General features: G+C 54.4%; 1 protein-coding gene across 5 annotated transcripts in view; it reads right to left on the minus strand.

The window, feature by feature from the left end:
* Positions 1-1,000: 1,000 nt before the first annotated feature.
* LOC122431083 overlaps positions 1,001-15,418 on the minus strand; it is a 156,571-nt gene continuing 142,153 nt past the window's right edge. For 3 of the 5 annotated variants that reach the window (XR_006266478.1, XR_006266481.1, XR_006266479.1), the window contains exons 3-4: positions 2,324-7,370; positions 1,001-2,263 (exon numbers count right to left, since the gene is read on the minus strand). Coding sequence is in view for 1 of the 5 variants with exons in the window: in XM_043452433.1 (XP_043308368.1) it covers positions 7,261-7,370 (110 nt within the window). In the remaining 4 variants the exon portion in view is untranslated. Of the gene's footprint in view, positions 2,264-2,323; positions 7,371-15,418 lie in introns of those variants that run through there. The other 2 variants (XM_043452433.1, XM_043452350.1) reach the window with 1 other exon arrangement.

Here is a 15,418-nt window from a genome sequence, read left to right on the forward strand (position 1 = left end):
GACACCCACTTTGTCCGAATTCTAACTTTACTCATCTGTGTGAAGAAGAGGGGGTGGTCTTTGAGATCGTCTCTTCCCCCCAAAAGAAACTTCTGCCTACCTTGCTGCTCCCCTCCCCACAGAAAGGCTGGTTAATCAGATGGCAAATGGGAGCAGTCTCTCCTCTCCTTGGGTCTGCTTGCTCTAGAGTGATGTCTCTCCCTTTGCTTTCTGTCCTCAAGTGTAAAGCCCTTGGACCTAGGTCGGACCATTCCTCAGGAGGATGTGCCCTTGGACCTAGGACGGACCATTCCTCAGGAGGATGTGCCCTCAGACCTAGGAAGCCCATCCCCTTTAGCAGGGAATTTGGTCACCATTGTCCAACTTCTCTGTTTGCAACTTGCTGGAAACATTTACTATGGGGTGGAGAGTAGGCAGGCAGTATCATCCACCCAGATTCCCCAGGAATACTAACTGTGAGTTTATTTGCCAAAAGCAATTCATGGTTTTATATATGCAGTTCTTGACCAACCAGACTGTAAATAAGATCCTAAAGGCAAAGGATATCCCATATGTCTTGTGCTTTTCTTCTATTTCTCTCCCCATTAGACACAGTGAAATTCTTTAGCAATTGTGATCTAAACTTCTGATTTTCAATTTTTCTTTCCTGTCTTAAAAATCACTCTGCATGCATGCTAAGTGTCTTTAGTCGTGTCTGACTCTTTGTGACCCTATGGGCTGTAGCCCACCAGGCTCCTCTGTCCGTGGAATTCTCCAGGCAAGAACACTGGAGTGGGTTGCCATGCCCTCCTCCAAGGGATCTTCCCGACCCAGGGATCAAACCTGTGTCTCTTATGTCTCCTGCATTGGCAGCAGGGTTCTTTACCAATAGCGCCACCTGGGAAGCCCCTAAAAATGGCCCTAGCTCTCAGATAACTGGTAAAAAAAAAACCAGGCATATTCTATTTCAAGAAGAAATTCTGCAGAAAAACCAACCAATCAAGAAACAAGCACATTTTTTTCTGCTGTTCAGGAAACACTTTATTGATTAATAGGCAGTCAAACAAACAAACAAACAAATAAAAAAACACCAGGCAAGTTTAGTGGTACACACAGTAACAGATCATGAATAGGGAAAATCAACTCCACATCTTCCTTGTATACCTACCAGGTAAAAGCCACAAGGCTACGACTCAAGACTTCGTAACTGCAGGTCTCCAATGACCTTGGCTGTGGCAAGGGACCCCAAAAGGCTGATCCCCTTTCCTTACCATAGCACCTTTTGTATGTCATTTACTCTGCTTATTCTGAACTTGTTTTAAACTTCTTTTCTCCCAATACTCTGTTTCTCTCATAAAAGCAGAAACTGGGTCACCTCTTACACTTTCAAACTTATTCCTTTTGGGGTCCCTAGCCAATGCCAGATGCTTTAAGAGAGTGTGACAGAGTGGGAGGTCACAACTGATTGAGAGGGAATAATAAACCCAGGAAGGCTTCCTAGAGCAGGCAGCATTTGAAACGACCTTTAAGGATGAACAGGATTTCAGCAGCCTGGCTGCCCAACATAGACTCATCCAGGAAGAACTGCCAGAGGATTAAAACTCACGCTGAATTCAATCAAAAATCACCACTGGAGTGTGAAAGGAACTTTCCTAATTCAGCAATTCCAGAACATTTCCCCGCTCTTGACTGCTTGAGTAGTGGTGGGGAACCGCTATATCCGGGTGGGCTAGCACGAAGTCTTCTCCACGGACGGTTAGCAGGGTGGCCTGGAAAAGGGCCTTGGAGGTCTGACATGGAGCAATGTGCATTGGTATGGTGTACCCCTCAGTGGGTGGGTATCAGGGACCACCATCGAGGAGACCTGAGTGCCTGGGTCTCTACCTGAGTGCCTGGATCTCTGCCTGGGCACCTGGGTCTCTACCTGAGTGCCTGGGTCTCTACCTGAGTGCCTGGGTCTCTGCCTGGGCACCTGGGTCTCTGCCTGATTACCTGGGTCTCTACCTGAGTGCCTGGGTCTCTGCCTGGGCACCTGGGTCTCTACCTGAGTGTCTGGGTCTCTGCCTGGGCACCTGGGTCTCTGCCTGGGCACCTGGGTCTCTACCTGAGTGCCTGGATCTCTACCTGGGCACCTGGGTCTCTACCTGAGCACCTGGATCTCTACCTGAGTGCCTGGATCTCTACCTAGGCACCTGGATTTCTACCTGAGTGCCTGGGTCTCTATCTGGGCACCTGGATCTCTGCCTGGGTACCTGGGTCTCTATCTGAGTTCCTGGGTCTCTACCTGAGTGTCTGGGTCTCTGCCTGGGCACCTGGGTCTCTGCCTGGGCACCTGGGTCTCTACCTGAGTGCCTGGGTCTCTGCCTGGGCACCTGGGTCTCTACCTGAGTGCCTGGGTCTCTGCCTGGGCACCTGGGTCTCTGCCTGGGCACCTGGGTCTCTACCTGAGTGCCTGGGTCTCTACCTGAGTGCCTGGATCTCTACCTGGGCACCTGGGTCTCTACCTGGGCACCTGGATCTCTACCTGAGTGCCTGGGTCTCTACCTGAGTGCCTGGATCTCTACCTAGGCACCTGGATTTCTACCTGAGTGCCTGGGTCTCTATCTGGGCACCTGGATCTCTGCCTGGGTACCTGGGTCTCTATCTGAGTTCCTGGGTCTCTACCTGAGTGCCTGGGTCTCTGCCTGGGCACCTGGGTCTCTGCCTGGGCACCTGGGTCTCTACCTGAGTGCCTGGGTCTCTGCCTGGGCACCTGGGTCTCTACCTGAGTGCCTGGGTCTCTGCCTGGGCACCTGGGTCTCTACCTGAGTGCCTGGGTCTCTGCCTGGGCACCTGGGTCTCTGCCTGGGCACCTGGGTCTCTACCTGAGTGCCTGGGTCTCTGCCTGGGTACCTGCAGCTGCAGCGCTCCAGACTGAAGATGTTTCCAGCAAAGGGTAAAGAACATGCCGTCTAGTTTGGTTCCGCTGAGGCTCATTCTTAGAAACTGGAGAGACTGGATGGCTGTCCAACCCCTGGGGACTGGATATCGCCTCGGGTTCTTGGCCTTACCTGATCAACAGAAATTGATGACAGACCAGACAAGAAATTCAGGCAGGCTTGATTCGGGCTCCTGCTACAGCAGTGGGCAATGAAAACAAGTCACAGGCCCTCTTCCTCGCTCCCCAAGTGGAGGGAGCTGGCTCCTCCCATGGGGTGAGGGCAGGAAGCAGGTCTGGGGTCAGGCAGAGTGGGGGCCTGGGTGGGCAAACCTGGGTGGCGCTGTGTGCAGGGGACACGTGAAGGGCCCTGCTTTTGCTCCCGACCCCCTGTTTTTGCTCCAGGAGCCTCAAAAGCAGCAGCTGGGTTTTGAGTCTTTCTGTATATTATTGTCCAGCATTTTCCCCAGCTGCATATCACAGTCACGTCTAGTCCTTATAGTCTCTGTATTTTATGCTGGACGAGATGCTTTCTAGGTACAGCGGTGTCCCAGGTCCCAGCCGGACTCATGCGGAGAGTGACAAGCCCGGTCAGTTCACCTTGAGGCATTTCAGGCTGAAATCATGTGTTCACTGTGAAAAAACTTAGAAACCAAGAGGTCTGTGTCTTTTTTCCAGTGGTGGTGGTGATGCGTATTTTAATGAGAGGCACAAGCTTCGCCCAACAGCCTGGGACCTGAGTTTTGAAGCGCTCAGGGTGGAGGAGGGAGCAGACCCCCCAAGGACCATCTGGTGAGTTCGAAGCCTCGAGCCACTGCACCACGGTCATGGTTAACCCCCGGGGCAGCTGGAGCCCTGAACACAGGCGCTTCACACCCAGGACGACAAGGCTTCCACACTTTGTCTTCCCCGGCTCACCAAAGCCCAGAGTTGAGTTATCGGAGGAGGTGGGAGCTGGGGGGCGGGGGAGGGGGGCGGGGGCAGGCAAGAAGGAAGGAAATAAGAAGGAGACAGAAAAAATCTTTTTTAAAAAACCCTTCGACAGAATCTGATAACCTGGAGTACACGGTGATCGGTGCCGGACAGCATACAAACGCCAAAACGCAAGTTCCAGGACAGGCCAACTTAAGACTTAATATTTGCCTTTCACTGAGCAAACTAATAAATCCCCTACAGTTTTAGCCACGCAGAGCTCCCAGTTTTTATTTATTGGTCAAGACGGCAGGCAGGTTTTTTTTCTCCCTCCCGGTCACCCCAGGCAAACAGCGGTCCCCCTCCCCCTGGCCTGTCATCAGTCTGAATGTCTATTTGCCTTCTCCTTCGACAAACTCTTGCTCGGTGCAGCTGACAACAAGTGCAAACAGCTTTGAAGGAGTCGTTGGTAATGGACTTCCTAAGACTGCCCTGTCTTTGGCTGGTGTGGCCAAAGGCAAAGCAAGAGTTACCCGTCAGCCATGGGGTGCGTCAGACAAGGCTTAGAACTTGACACACGGGAGGAGAACGTGGAGGACCATTAAGACCACCCCCTACCTCTCCCATTTTATTGATGGGAAAACTGAGACCTGGAGAAAAAGGCTTGAGTGACTTATACATGATCTTGGAGCAAGCTGAAATTAACCCGGGGACTGCCCTGGAGGTCCAGTGGTTAAAACTCTTTGCTTCCATTGCAAGAGGCGTGAGTTCAATCACTAGTCGGGGAACAAAGATGTTGATAAATCAACACATAGACAAACAACTGCTGGATACTTTTTAAAAACTTAAGGGAAGAAGAAATTACGGCTAGGACTAGAGCCAGAGAGAAAAAAAAAAATAGCAGATCTTTTAAGTCATGAACTATGTCTCTCCACATGACCACACTGTGGACAGCAGGGCTAGAAGAGGTTTTGGGGGATGAGTGACGTGACTCCCTCATTTTACGTGGAAGGAACTAGGAAGCGGGACATTCTGGGAAAAAAACTCAGGTCTCCCTGTCTCCCCACTCTATGCTTTTTTTTTAATCAGTGTAAGACACACAGCTGGACCCAGAAATGAAATGCCTTTGGCTCGCTATCAGATGGAGAAATTGACACATGTGGACACTTGGCCACCCATGAAGTACTCCTTAGAATCCTGCTGTCCCCTCTAAGGCTAAACATCATCCAACCTTCTCTCCCAGGTCTCTCTCAAGCTGCCAGAAAGGCTGCCTCCCCCAGGGCCTGCCCATCCCGCATCCGATGCTGGAAACGGGATTCCTGCACTAGTCAGGGGTAGATCTAGATAAGAGCGATGCTCTAGACCACTTCAGGCTCTGGGGATTTGGGATTCGATGTGGATGAGAAGAGAAGAAAAGAGGGAAAAAGAGGAAACTGCTGCTTTTGGCACCACAGTGGGACTTCTTCTGGAACCAATGACCATGTGTGGAATATAAAAATGAAGGAAACATCTGAAATGAGTCCTTTTTAAAAAAAAAAAAAATGACCCCCGGGAGCTGGTCAGTGTTCCTTCAACGGCAGTGAAGACAGGGAGATTCAGGACAGAGGGAAAGACCCACGTGCGGGAGGTTGGGTCTTAATCTCGACAGGTGTGCGATGACAGAGTCGTTTCTAGATGCTTGCGTGCTCATCTCTACTCTAGTAGGTGATGACCTCCGCCCCCTGCGCCAGGGCCACCACACAAGATGAGCACGGTTAGATGAGATGCTTAAGCCTGTCTTTCAGCAGAAGAGATAAAGCCGTGATCCTCTGACAAGAAGCAACAACTTCAGGATGGCATGCAATCCTGAAAGCCTGGCTTTAACTAACCTGGAAAGAACCTGTAATTTGCCTTCAGGTTGTTCTCACTTGTCACGAGCACCCCAGACTGGGGCTGGCGCAACCTCCTTCTCCTCTCTCCCCCGCGACCACTACCTAGTTCCGCTGCCTTATCCCAGATAAAGCCAGTGTCTGGAAAGGGAAGGGAATTGGGGGAGGGGAGTTCCGAGGCAACAGCATCTGAGTTGACCTTGAAGGTTATCCAGGAGACTTCAGACAGAAAGCACACACTTCGGCCCAATTTACACGCCCCTGATATTTTAAGGGACCCTAGAGGTCAAAGGAATTTCAGGAAGTGTTCCAGTCAACTCCTTCACTCTCCAGACAACGCCATCCCAAAGGTTTTTAGCTCTTAGTCCGTCTAGCTGAGATGCAGAAATTTTCTTCTTGGCTCTTATTCTATACAAACGTGTCACTCACACACACACACACACACACACACACACATCCCATAGTCTATTTTCCATTGTTTCCAGTGACTGTATTATTTTTGTTTCATCAGGAGCTGTTTTGTTCTCAACAGAAAAGGTTCACTTCATCAACAGGACTTGGGTTTTGTGGGGCCCCATCTGTGGTCCGGACACAATGGAGAGGGTCCTCTAGAAACCCCATCAACTCTGGCTGCTGGATAGCCTGTAATGAAGCACGGTGTTCTGACGTGGACTCCGACTGCCCCGCTGGGAGCTGATCACGCATCTGTATCAACAGAAGACGTGTTCGTGTTCTGCTCCTCCAGACGCACACCTGCGTGCAATCCGAACCAAGAAAGTGGAACGTGGGCAACGCTAGTCTTCAGGATCCAGCTCCCTGCAAGAGCCCTTCCAATGTCCTAGCATCTTTAGAGCCTGAAGGATTTCTGCACAGACCTGCATCAGTCTGGAGCCTGCAGGACCAGACCCCACATCCACGAGGAGGGATGCTCTTCCAAGGCTGCTTGTACTCCAACGTGCAAACACCAGCCTTTTTAGAAGGAGCAAAATGTAAGATCAGTTGACGTACGTGTAGTGAACTATTCACTCTGTATCCAGCTGAGAAGTGATGGAGTTAAAGAGAACTGCTAAGTCCAAAAGCACAGCAGACATGGGAAGTGGGGAGCATGAAAGAATGCAGGAGAAAATCCTCTGGTTTCCAAGGACGGGTGGGGGGCGGTCTGAAGATCAGGCACCAGCAGAAGGAGTTATAAGGTCCAGGATCACGGCAGCCCCTTCAGCTGGAGGTGGCCTCCTGTTCACGCAGGTCAACACAGACAGGATTCCTCAGGCCGAGGTTCTTTGCTTTCTCCTCAAACATCTTCTTAAATCCAGAAGCTCCTTTAGCCTCCAGAACGTGTGTGTGTTAGTCACTCAGTCACATCCAACTCTTTGCAACCCCATGGACCTGTAACCTGCCAAGTTCCTCTGTCCCTGGGACAAGAATACTGGAGTGGGTTGCCATTTCCTTCTCCAGGGGATCTTCCTGACCCAGGGATGGAACCCAGGTCTCCTGTGTTGCCTGCAGATTCTTTACCAACTGAGCCACCAGGGAAGTCCATTCTCCAGAACAAGACTTCTCACTCCAATCCAGAGCGCTTGCCTCTTAAGAGAAGGTCCCATCGTAGCTCCGTGGGGTCTTCATGGTTACACTGAGGTTCCTGGTGGGGGCTGAGGGCGAGAGGAACAGTTCTCCACCTGTCCTGCCTTGCAGGCCTGTGGACCAAAAAAAAAAAAAACAGCATCAGAGTGAGATTCTAATGCCTTCTGTCCTTTCAATGGATGGCTTTCTACAACGAACATCACCTTCCTGCCTTTAACCCAGAATGTTCTAGCTACTGAACAGAACACTGCTGTTGTTCTTTAGTTGCTCAGTTGTGTCCAGCTCTTTGTGACCCCCAAGGACTGTAGCCTTCCAGGCTCCTCTTTCCACGGCATTTCCCAGGCAAGAATGATGGAGTGGGCTGCATTTCCTTCTCCAGGGGAATCTTCCCAACCCAGGGATCGAACTGCACAGGCAGGCAGATTCTTTACTGCCGAGCCTCCTGGGAAGCCTGACGCTCCTTCAAGCAGTATTTTAGTTAAGGTGGGGGAAAGGCCTGTTTACACTGTTCAAGTTTCCTTGGTGACTCAGATGGTTAAAAGAAAAAAATCCACCTGCCAACGCAGAAGACCCAGGTTTGATCCCTGGGTTGGGAAGGCAACCCACTTCAGTATGCTTGCCTGGAGAATTCCATGAACAGTGGAGCCTGGCGGGCTACAGTCCATGGAGTCGCAAAGGATCAGACATGACTAAGTGACTAACAACATACTGTTCAAGGAACTCTGTTCACTGCATCATTGCTGGGAACCCTCACGCAAGCCTTACCACTACACCACGGTTGATTTTAAAAACCAAACACAGCTCAAAAGAAGTGGACAATCCTGTTTTTCAACCTGTGAGCTCTGGGGTCAGGAGCACGGAGGGGTCAGATCACCCAGTTTACAGATGAAGAAATCGAGGCACAGAGGGGCCACACTTAGGACAGGATGGCCAGCACCTGGTCCCTAAGCCTGATGTCCACTCCAGCTGGAACAGCCCTCTGCTCCCACAGGTGGCCGTCCACTCAGGTGTGTCCGACTCTCTGCGACCCCACGGCCTGCAGCACACCAGGCTTCCCTGTCCTTCGCCGTCTCTCAGTTTTCTCAAACTCATGTCCATTGAGTCCATGATGCCATCCACCCATCTCATCCTCTGTCGCCCGCTTCTCACGAGACCCTTAACAACCAGTTAGGAGATGATCCAGGGTGGATAGGGGAGGAAGTGGAAAAATACGATTTAACACATCTCCCTTCGGCACTGCTGACGGTAAATACATGAAGATGGACTTGGCCTTATGCATTCCTGGCTTCCCACTACCCCATCTAACTCCCCGTTTCTGAGCAACAAATACACTAAGTACCACGAAACACCCTCACGGGACTTCCTCGTCTTAAAATTGCTGAGACCTTCCCTGGCAGCTCCTCTGGTAAAGAATTCACCTGCAATGCAGGAGACCCCCTTTCGATTCCTGGGTCAGAAGTTCCTCTGGGGAAGGGACAGGCTACCCACTCCAGTATCCCTGGGCTCCCCTGGCAGCTCAGCTGGTAAGGAACCCGCCTACAATGCTGGAGGGCCTGGGTTAGATCCCTGGGTTGGGAAGGGATCTTTCCAGGACCGAACCCGGGTCTCCTGCATTGGCAGGTGGATTTTCTTACCATCTGAGCCACCAGGGAAACTTGAACAGTTTAAATAGGCCTTTTCTCCCCCTTAACTAAAATACTGCTTTTAGAAGCAGCGTTGGGCTTCCTAGGCGGCCCAGGGGTAAAGAATCGGCCTGCCAGGGCAGGAGGTGTGAGTTCAATCCCTGGGTCGGGAAGATCCCCTGGAGGAGGGCATGGCAACCCACTCCAGCGTTCTTCCCTGGAGAATCCCCATGGACAGAAGAGCCTGGCGGGCCACAGTGCTCGGGCTGGCACGGAGTCGGACAGGACTGAGCGACCGAGCACACACACAGTTACGGATGCAGATAAATCTGGGCTCCCCGTGTCTCTGACTTCGTCACCGCCAGCCCATGAGAAATCACCTGCAAATCGGCTCGTTCACAAGCACCACGTGGGGTGAGATGCTGAGAAGGCAGACAGAAGCCAGACAGGCACGCTCCACTCCTGTGGGCCACAGCAGAGAGGCAACACTGGCAGAGCCTGAGGCCGGAAGGGCCTCTGCATCAGAGGGCCGTGCGCGGAGGGCGCGGGGTGCAGGGGGCCAACAGGCCCCTCTGCCCCCCATGGTCCTGTGAGGTCGCGACTCAGCCTGGCGCGAGGGAGCTCTCCTTCCTGGGGGCTTGGGCTGTGATGAAGGGGTGGGGATGTGTGGGCTGTGATGAAGCCAGAGAGAGGGGTGTTGACGGTCAGAGACGGCAGGACGTGACCATAAGCGCCTTGGGGAGGGAGAAGATGCCTCAAGACGTGTGCCTGCGGGAGCACTTCGGAAGGACAGAGTCTGCAGGCAGGAGTCAGCTCCCCCAAAAGCCCGCGCAGCAGCCTTCACAGAAGCACCCTGGGGCTCCAGGCAGCCATGAGGGAGACTGGAAGCCTCTCCCTCCAGACACTCTCTCTCCCTGGGACCCCGAAATGCCCCCAACGGCCCCAAAGTTCTGCTAAACTTTCTGGTTTCCACGTTCCCCCTCCTCAGACGCCTGAACCAGCGAGGACCAGGGAGAAGGCCTTTCCCCAGGGAGACGCACAAGGCCAGCAAATGAACTGGCAGCTGCCCGTGAATCACTCGGGGACTTCCTTCTCGTCTCCCGGCAACCGCATGCACTCGGCACCGGGACATTAAACACAGAGGGGAACGTCGGGAGGCATGCGCAAAACAAAACAAAAAGCCAAACACCCCGCCGCTCCCCCCACTGCCCGACTCATCCCACAGCCCACAGACCCAGCCAAGGGGGCCAGGGCGGGGGGAGGGCAAGGGTGGACACGAGAGCGTCCACCCAGGGGAGCAGAACGAGGTTAGGACCAGCCTCAGCAGGGCCGGACACACCCTCGCCCCACACCAAACCCTTCTGGGTCTAGCGTTTGTATTTGGCCAAAGACACACCTCTGTTAGCCTAGAGAAAGGCACTGGGCCAGCAGATTAGTGGGCACCTGGAGATCTGAAAGATCACTTAGAAACCCAGACTTGGGGGTGGGGTGGGGGTGGGTGGGAAGCTGACGGTGGTTGAGACGCCGGGTCGGCTTCCCCGCCTCTCCCCGCAGCATCATCCTCCAGGTTAAGGCAGCTGCTAACGTCAGGGCTGGGTCCCCTCCCCCCGTCTTTTCCCTCGAATGTTTCCCTGCCCGTTGCTATGGCCACTAGGAGCTGGTTAGACAGGACTCCAACACGCCGCCTTGCCCTTCAGACCCTGCTTCTTTGAAAACACCCAGGACAGAAGGAGAACGCATGTTAAGAGTCTACAGGTGGAACAACCCCTGGAGAAAAACTGGGGACCAGGAAAGGAAGAACAGTAGTGCCAGGAGGGCCCCTGCGAAAGGCTGAGTGCGTGTGCACGCACGCTCAAGTCGGGCCTGACTCTGCCACCCCAGGGACCGCAGCCCGCCAGGCTCCTCTGTCCTCGGGACTCTCCAGGCAAGAACACTGGAGTGGGTCGCCGTGCCCTCCTCCAGGAGATCTTCCCGACCCAGGGATGGAACCCGCATCTCTTGCTTCTCCTGCATTGGCAGCCAACAGGTTCTTTACCACTGTGCCACCTGGCAAGCCTGACATGCTGAATATCAGCCCCCAAAGATACATCTTAATACCCCTGCAACCTGTGAATGTCACCTTCTACAGCATAAGAGACAGCGCAGGTGTGAGCAAGTCAAGGATCTTGAGAGGCAGAGATTGCCTTGGATGACTGGGGGAGAGGGGACACGTATACTCACAAGTGTCCTAATAAGGGGGAAGCAGAGGGGGAGGATGTGACACAGGAGAAGGAGCAGGAGGTGTGACAACAGGGGCGGGAGGCTGGAGGGAGTGTTTCAAGGCAGGAAGCAGGAGGCAAGGGAAGCAGGCCGTCTCCAGAGGCTAGAAAGGCCAAGAAATGAACCCTTCCCGAGAGTTTTCCAAAGGAAAACAACCCTGCAGACACCTTGACTTCAGCCCAGTGAAAGTGGCCGATGAAAGAGACCGTGAGTGAAGAAATGAGTGTGGCTTCAAGCCACTACGTTCGTGATGATTTTCTGGCAGCATATAGGGAATCAGGCTTGTCAATCAGGGCACACACAGTCTGCTTCCCCACAAACCAAGAGAAGAGGGTTGCTGGCTGCTCTTGGTTGGGGTTGGGCGGCTGACGCTGGGATGAAGTCTGAGGCACTGGAGGATGCTCAGCTACACCCCTGGCCTCCAGCCTCGAGAAGCCAGGAGCAGCCCCGCTCAGGGCGACCACTGAAAACGCCTCGGACACGGCGTGTGTCTGGCATTGGGGGTGGGGGGTGGGGAACAGCGGAATCCCTCCCACGGACAATCCCTGCCTCTGAGGTGCAGCCCGTTCTTGACTTCGGCTGCACCTGAGAACGACCTGGCAAGGTTTTCAAAACTCCCATGCCTGGGACTCAGCCCCGTCTGGGGAAGCCGGAATCGCTCAGGGCGGGACGAGGCAGCAGTTAGAGCCGGGCCGCTGATTCCGATGGGCAGCGGGTGCTGAGAACCGCTGCACGTTGCCAAGGGCCAGCGAGCCCAGGGGAGAGAAGAAGAAGGCGGCGATACACCTGAGTCCCGCCGACAGCCAGGACGCAAGATGCCCCGAGGCAGAAACCGCCCCCAGGCTCACCAGGGCAGACTTGGGAACGCACATCCCGGCTGCCAGACCGGTGACTGGCTGGCCTGGGATTCCTGGTGGCTGTGTCACCTCGTTTCCCGTCAGAATAGGGTGGATGCCCTGCAGGAAGGTGTCTCCCAGGAATAACCACACAAAGCCTCAGCCTCCTCTGCTCATAAAGCCAGCGCAAAATGAGCCAGCTCCCACCCAACGCTACAAACATGAACTCACTGGACAAGATGCACCATCTCGGTAAAAACGGTGATTCTGCGGTGGGGCCGGTTTAGGGACAGGAAGCCTCCATTCTGCACCCAGTTGGTAAAGTCCCCAGGCACGGAAACCAGAATCCTCCCACAGGGATGCACTCTGAGCAAGGAGAGACTTCACGTCTCGAAAGCTGTCCTGATAATAAGTTTGGCTGGCGGTCCCTGCTCGGGTCAGAGCGGAAAGGGAGGAGAGAATCTAATGAGAAACCAGCCGCTGAGCAAGAGACAGAGCTGAACAGGTTGATGCTCTGACTTCTTGCAAAGAAGGATGCGGTCACGTGTAAGTTCTCTCTTCTTCTGGGACCGTCTTTGGCCTTCATTATTTCATCCCCAGCCTGCCTGGCCGAAAGGCTGAGCCAAGCATTTCCTTATTTCCTTTGGCCCAAATCGTGAAGTCCAGGACGTCACTGGGATAAACAGAGGGGAGGAGGAAGAGGAAGGAAAAAATAAAAAGAGGAGGATGGGAAGGAGGTGAGGAGGGAAGAGAGAGAGGAGTGGAGGACAGAGGAGGAGGGGACAAGACAGAGGCTCACAGCTACAGATGAACAGGCCCCACCTGCGCCAGCCCTACCTGGCCACCTGGATGGGAAGCTGCATCAGGCTCTCCTAGCAGGGGCCCCCACCCTTCAGGATCTGATGCCTGATGGTCTGAGGTGGAGCTGATGTAACAACAATAGAAATAAAGTGTACAGTAAATGCGATGTGCCTGAATCATCCCCAAACCCTCCACCCAACCAACCTGGGTCCGTGGAGAAACTGTCTTCCAGGAAACCGGTCCCTGGAGCCAAAACGAGTCGGGGCCCGCTGTTCTACAGAGGAGGCGAACACCCTGTGGGTCTTTGAGAGGCGAAGACTCAGTGGCATGGAGCCTCCCTGCTCCTGCCCTTCCCTTCCCCGGGATTCTTCCTGTCCACCTCATGCACCTGCTTGGAACAAAGCAGAGAAAGCCAGTCACCCTGCACCAGGGCCATCAAAGAGGAAAGGAGCCCAGAGGCCTGGTCTGTCCCCAGAGACACTGAACAGGTTCCTGGGCAAAGAATCTAGGGCTTTGGGGCTCCCACTGGCCATTTACAAGGCTCCCACGTTACCTTCCTACATCCCGCCCTTCCCCACAGAGTCGGAATGCATCTCACTCTTAACTAGAGTGACTGAACTGAACTGAACGAGAACCTCTGGGTTCCCTCCAGCCTGTAAACCTCGTATGCTGATGTCCCGACTGTTGCAAACTCATTGAGAAATAAGCTTTAAGAAGCTTCCAGATGTTCCGCTTGCAGGGTGGTATTTCTCTGCCTCTGTCCCCAGGGGTCCACTCATGAGGCCCAGCAGCCTGCCCGCCCGGGTGAAATCTGAGGGCCAAGAGGCACTGCCCGGGGGTGGGCGGGGAGACGCCCTTCGCAGCAGGACCACAGGCAACCACTGCATTCATCAACACCACCCCGGCAAAGACATGACCTTCTACACCCCATGTATTCTTCCGCCATCCCCACGCCCTGTTTCTTTCACTCTTCCAGGTGAGCCCTGCATCCCTGGGGTTTGATTCATGCAGCGCGAACACCTCTGACCGACAACAGAGGTGCAAGTCCGTGACTCCCAAAGGAATAAGCTTTGTCCTCTGTGAGCATCCACCGCGCCTCTCCCTTAAAATTCTCATTGGATAGCCCCCGTAACGGAGTCCAGGACCCAACAATACGGGGCAGCCCTTCCACGTGAGATGTTAAGTCAACACCAGCAGAGACGTCTTAGGAGCCGGACCGGCCAGAACAACAAGGGAATGGCATTCGTGACCTGTCAAGGCCCCCGAGGGGCTGGTGGCCTCTGATCTCTAGGAAGCTAACTGCCAACGGGCAGCCTTGTACACACACAGCCACGCACACGCCCTTCCCCACACGCACACCCCTGAGGGATTCTTTGCACAAGATGACGCGGTGTCCCTTTGATGCTCGCCGGATGTGTTCCCATTGGGCGAAAACCAGACCTCAATAAAACCGGGCATTATCAAGAGGCCGCTGGTGGGTGATAGCACCCGCCTGTTATCTCCGTGGCCCTGGGTGGGGCGCTCTGTGGTTCTCCACGGAAAAGCATTAACTTCTAGGTGGATCAAAGACCCTTCCGAACCAGCCGACCCGGATCTCTTGTTTATCCGCAGGGGATTGTTCCCAAAGATGGACTTTAAGATAACTGGGACCCCAGTCCCAGACTCACTCAGTCCTCTGCTTATCTATCATCCAGTGTGTCCCTCGGGGGCCGCCTAACGGCCAATCACAGGGCCTTCTGCTCTCTCTTACTTTTCCAGGTGGCCCATATAACAACAGGGCGTGGGGCCCGGGCCCCGGAGTGTCCTGGCCCTGCTGCAAGCTGGGGACCTGGGGGCAGAGAGACACCTACTTGGGGGGGAAACAAACCCAGGGAGGGGGTGTTCCAGAGAGCAGGGTGTTTACTACACTCTTTTCCCGAGAGGGAGACACCGACGGTTCCTAGACGGACAGTTCCCCACACTTGGCCCCTGAAGTCCCTGGTGGGACTCTACCGTCTACCCTGATGTTCCAGGGCCCGCGATCCACCCGCGGGAGGACCCAGAGGGACCTCCGAGCTGGTCTGGCTCTGGACTGCCCGTCGGCCAGGAGAGGAAGAGCAGGTGCGCCTAAGGATGGCAGGTGTGGCGGCCTGGGGGCCCCCCCAGCCTTCCTCGGCTCCACGCGGGCCTGGCAGCTGCGTGGTGCGGCCAGGCTGTTCTCCTTTCTGCTCAGGGAGCCCGGCTCAGCGTGCAGCCCTGGCAAGGCACACGGTGAACAGAGGAGGGAACCAACAAGTGAGCCGCTTGCAGCTCAGCGGCAGGCCTGCGCGCTAAGTCGCTTCAGTCGTGTCTGACTCTTTGCGGCCTCCGTGGACTATAGCCCGCCAGGCTCCCCTGTCCATGGGGATTCTCCAGGCAAGAACAGCAGAGTGAGTTACCATGCCCTCCTCTAGGGGATCTTCCTGACACAGAGACTGAACGCTGCGTCTCTTATATCTCCTGCATTGGCAGGCGGGTTCTTTACCACTAGTGCCACTTGGGAAGGCCTCAATCCCACCAACAGGGAGAACTCCAGGAAGCACATGCCCTGGAGATGCGTCACTTAATGATACGCAGTCAGATCGAGGTTCACTTTCAGAGTCCCAGGCACGTGAGCTCAATCCT

This window comes from Cervus canadensis, chromosome 1, assembly GCF_019320065.1.
Source record: "Cervus canadensis isolate Bull #8, Minnesota chromosome 1, ASM1932006v1, whole genome shotgun sequence".
Taxonomy (NCBI): Eukaryota; Metazoa; Chordata; class Mammalia; order Artiodactyla; family Cervidae; genus Cervus; species Cervus canadensis.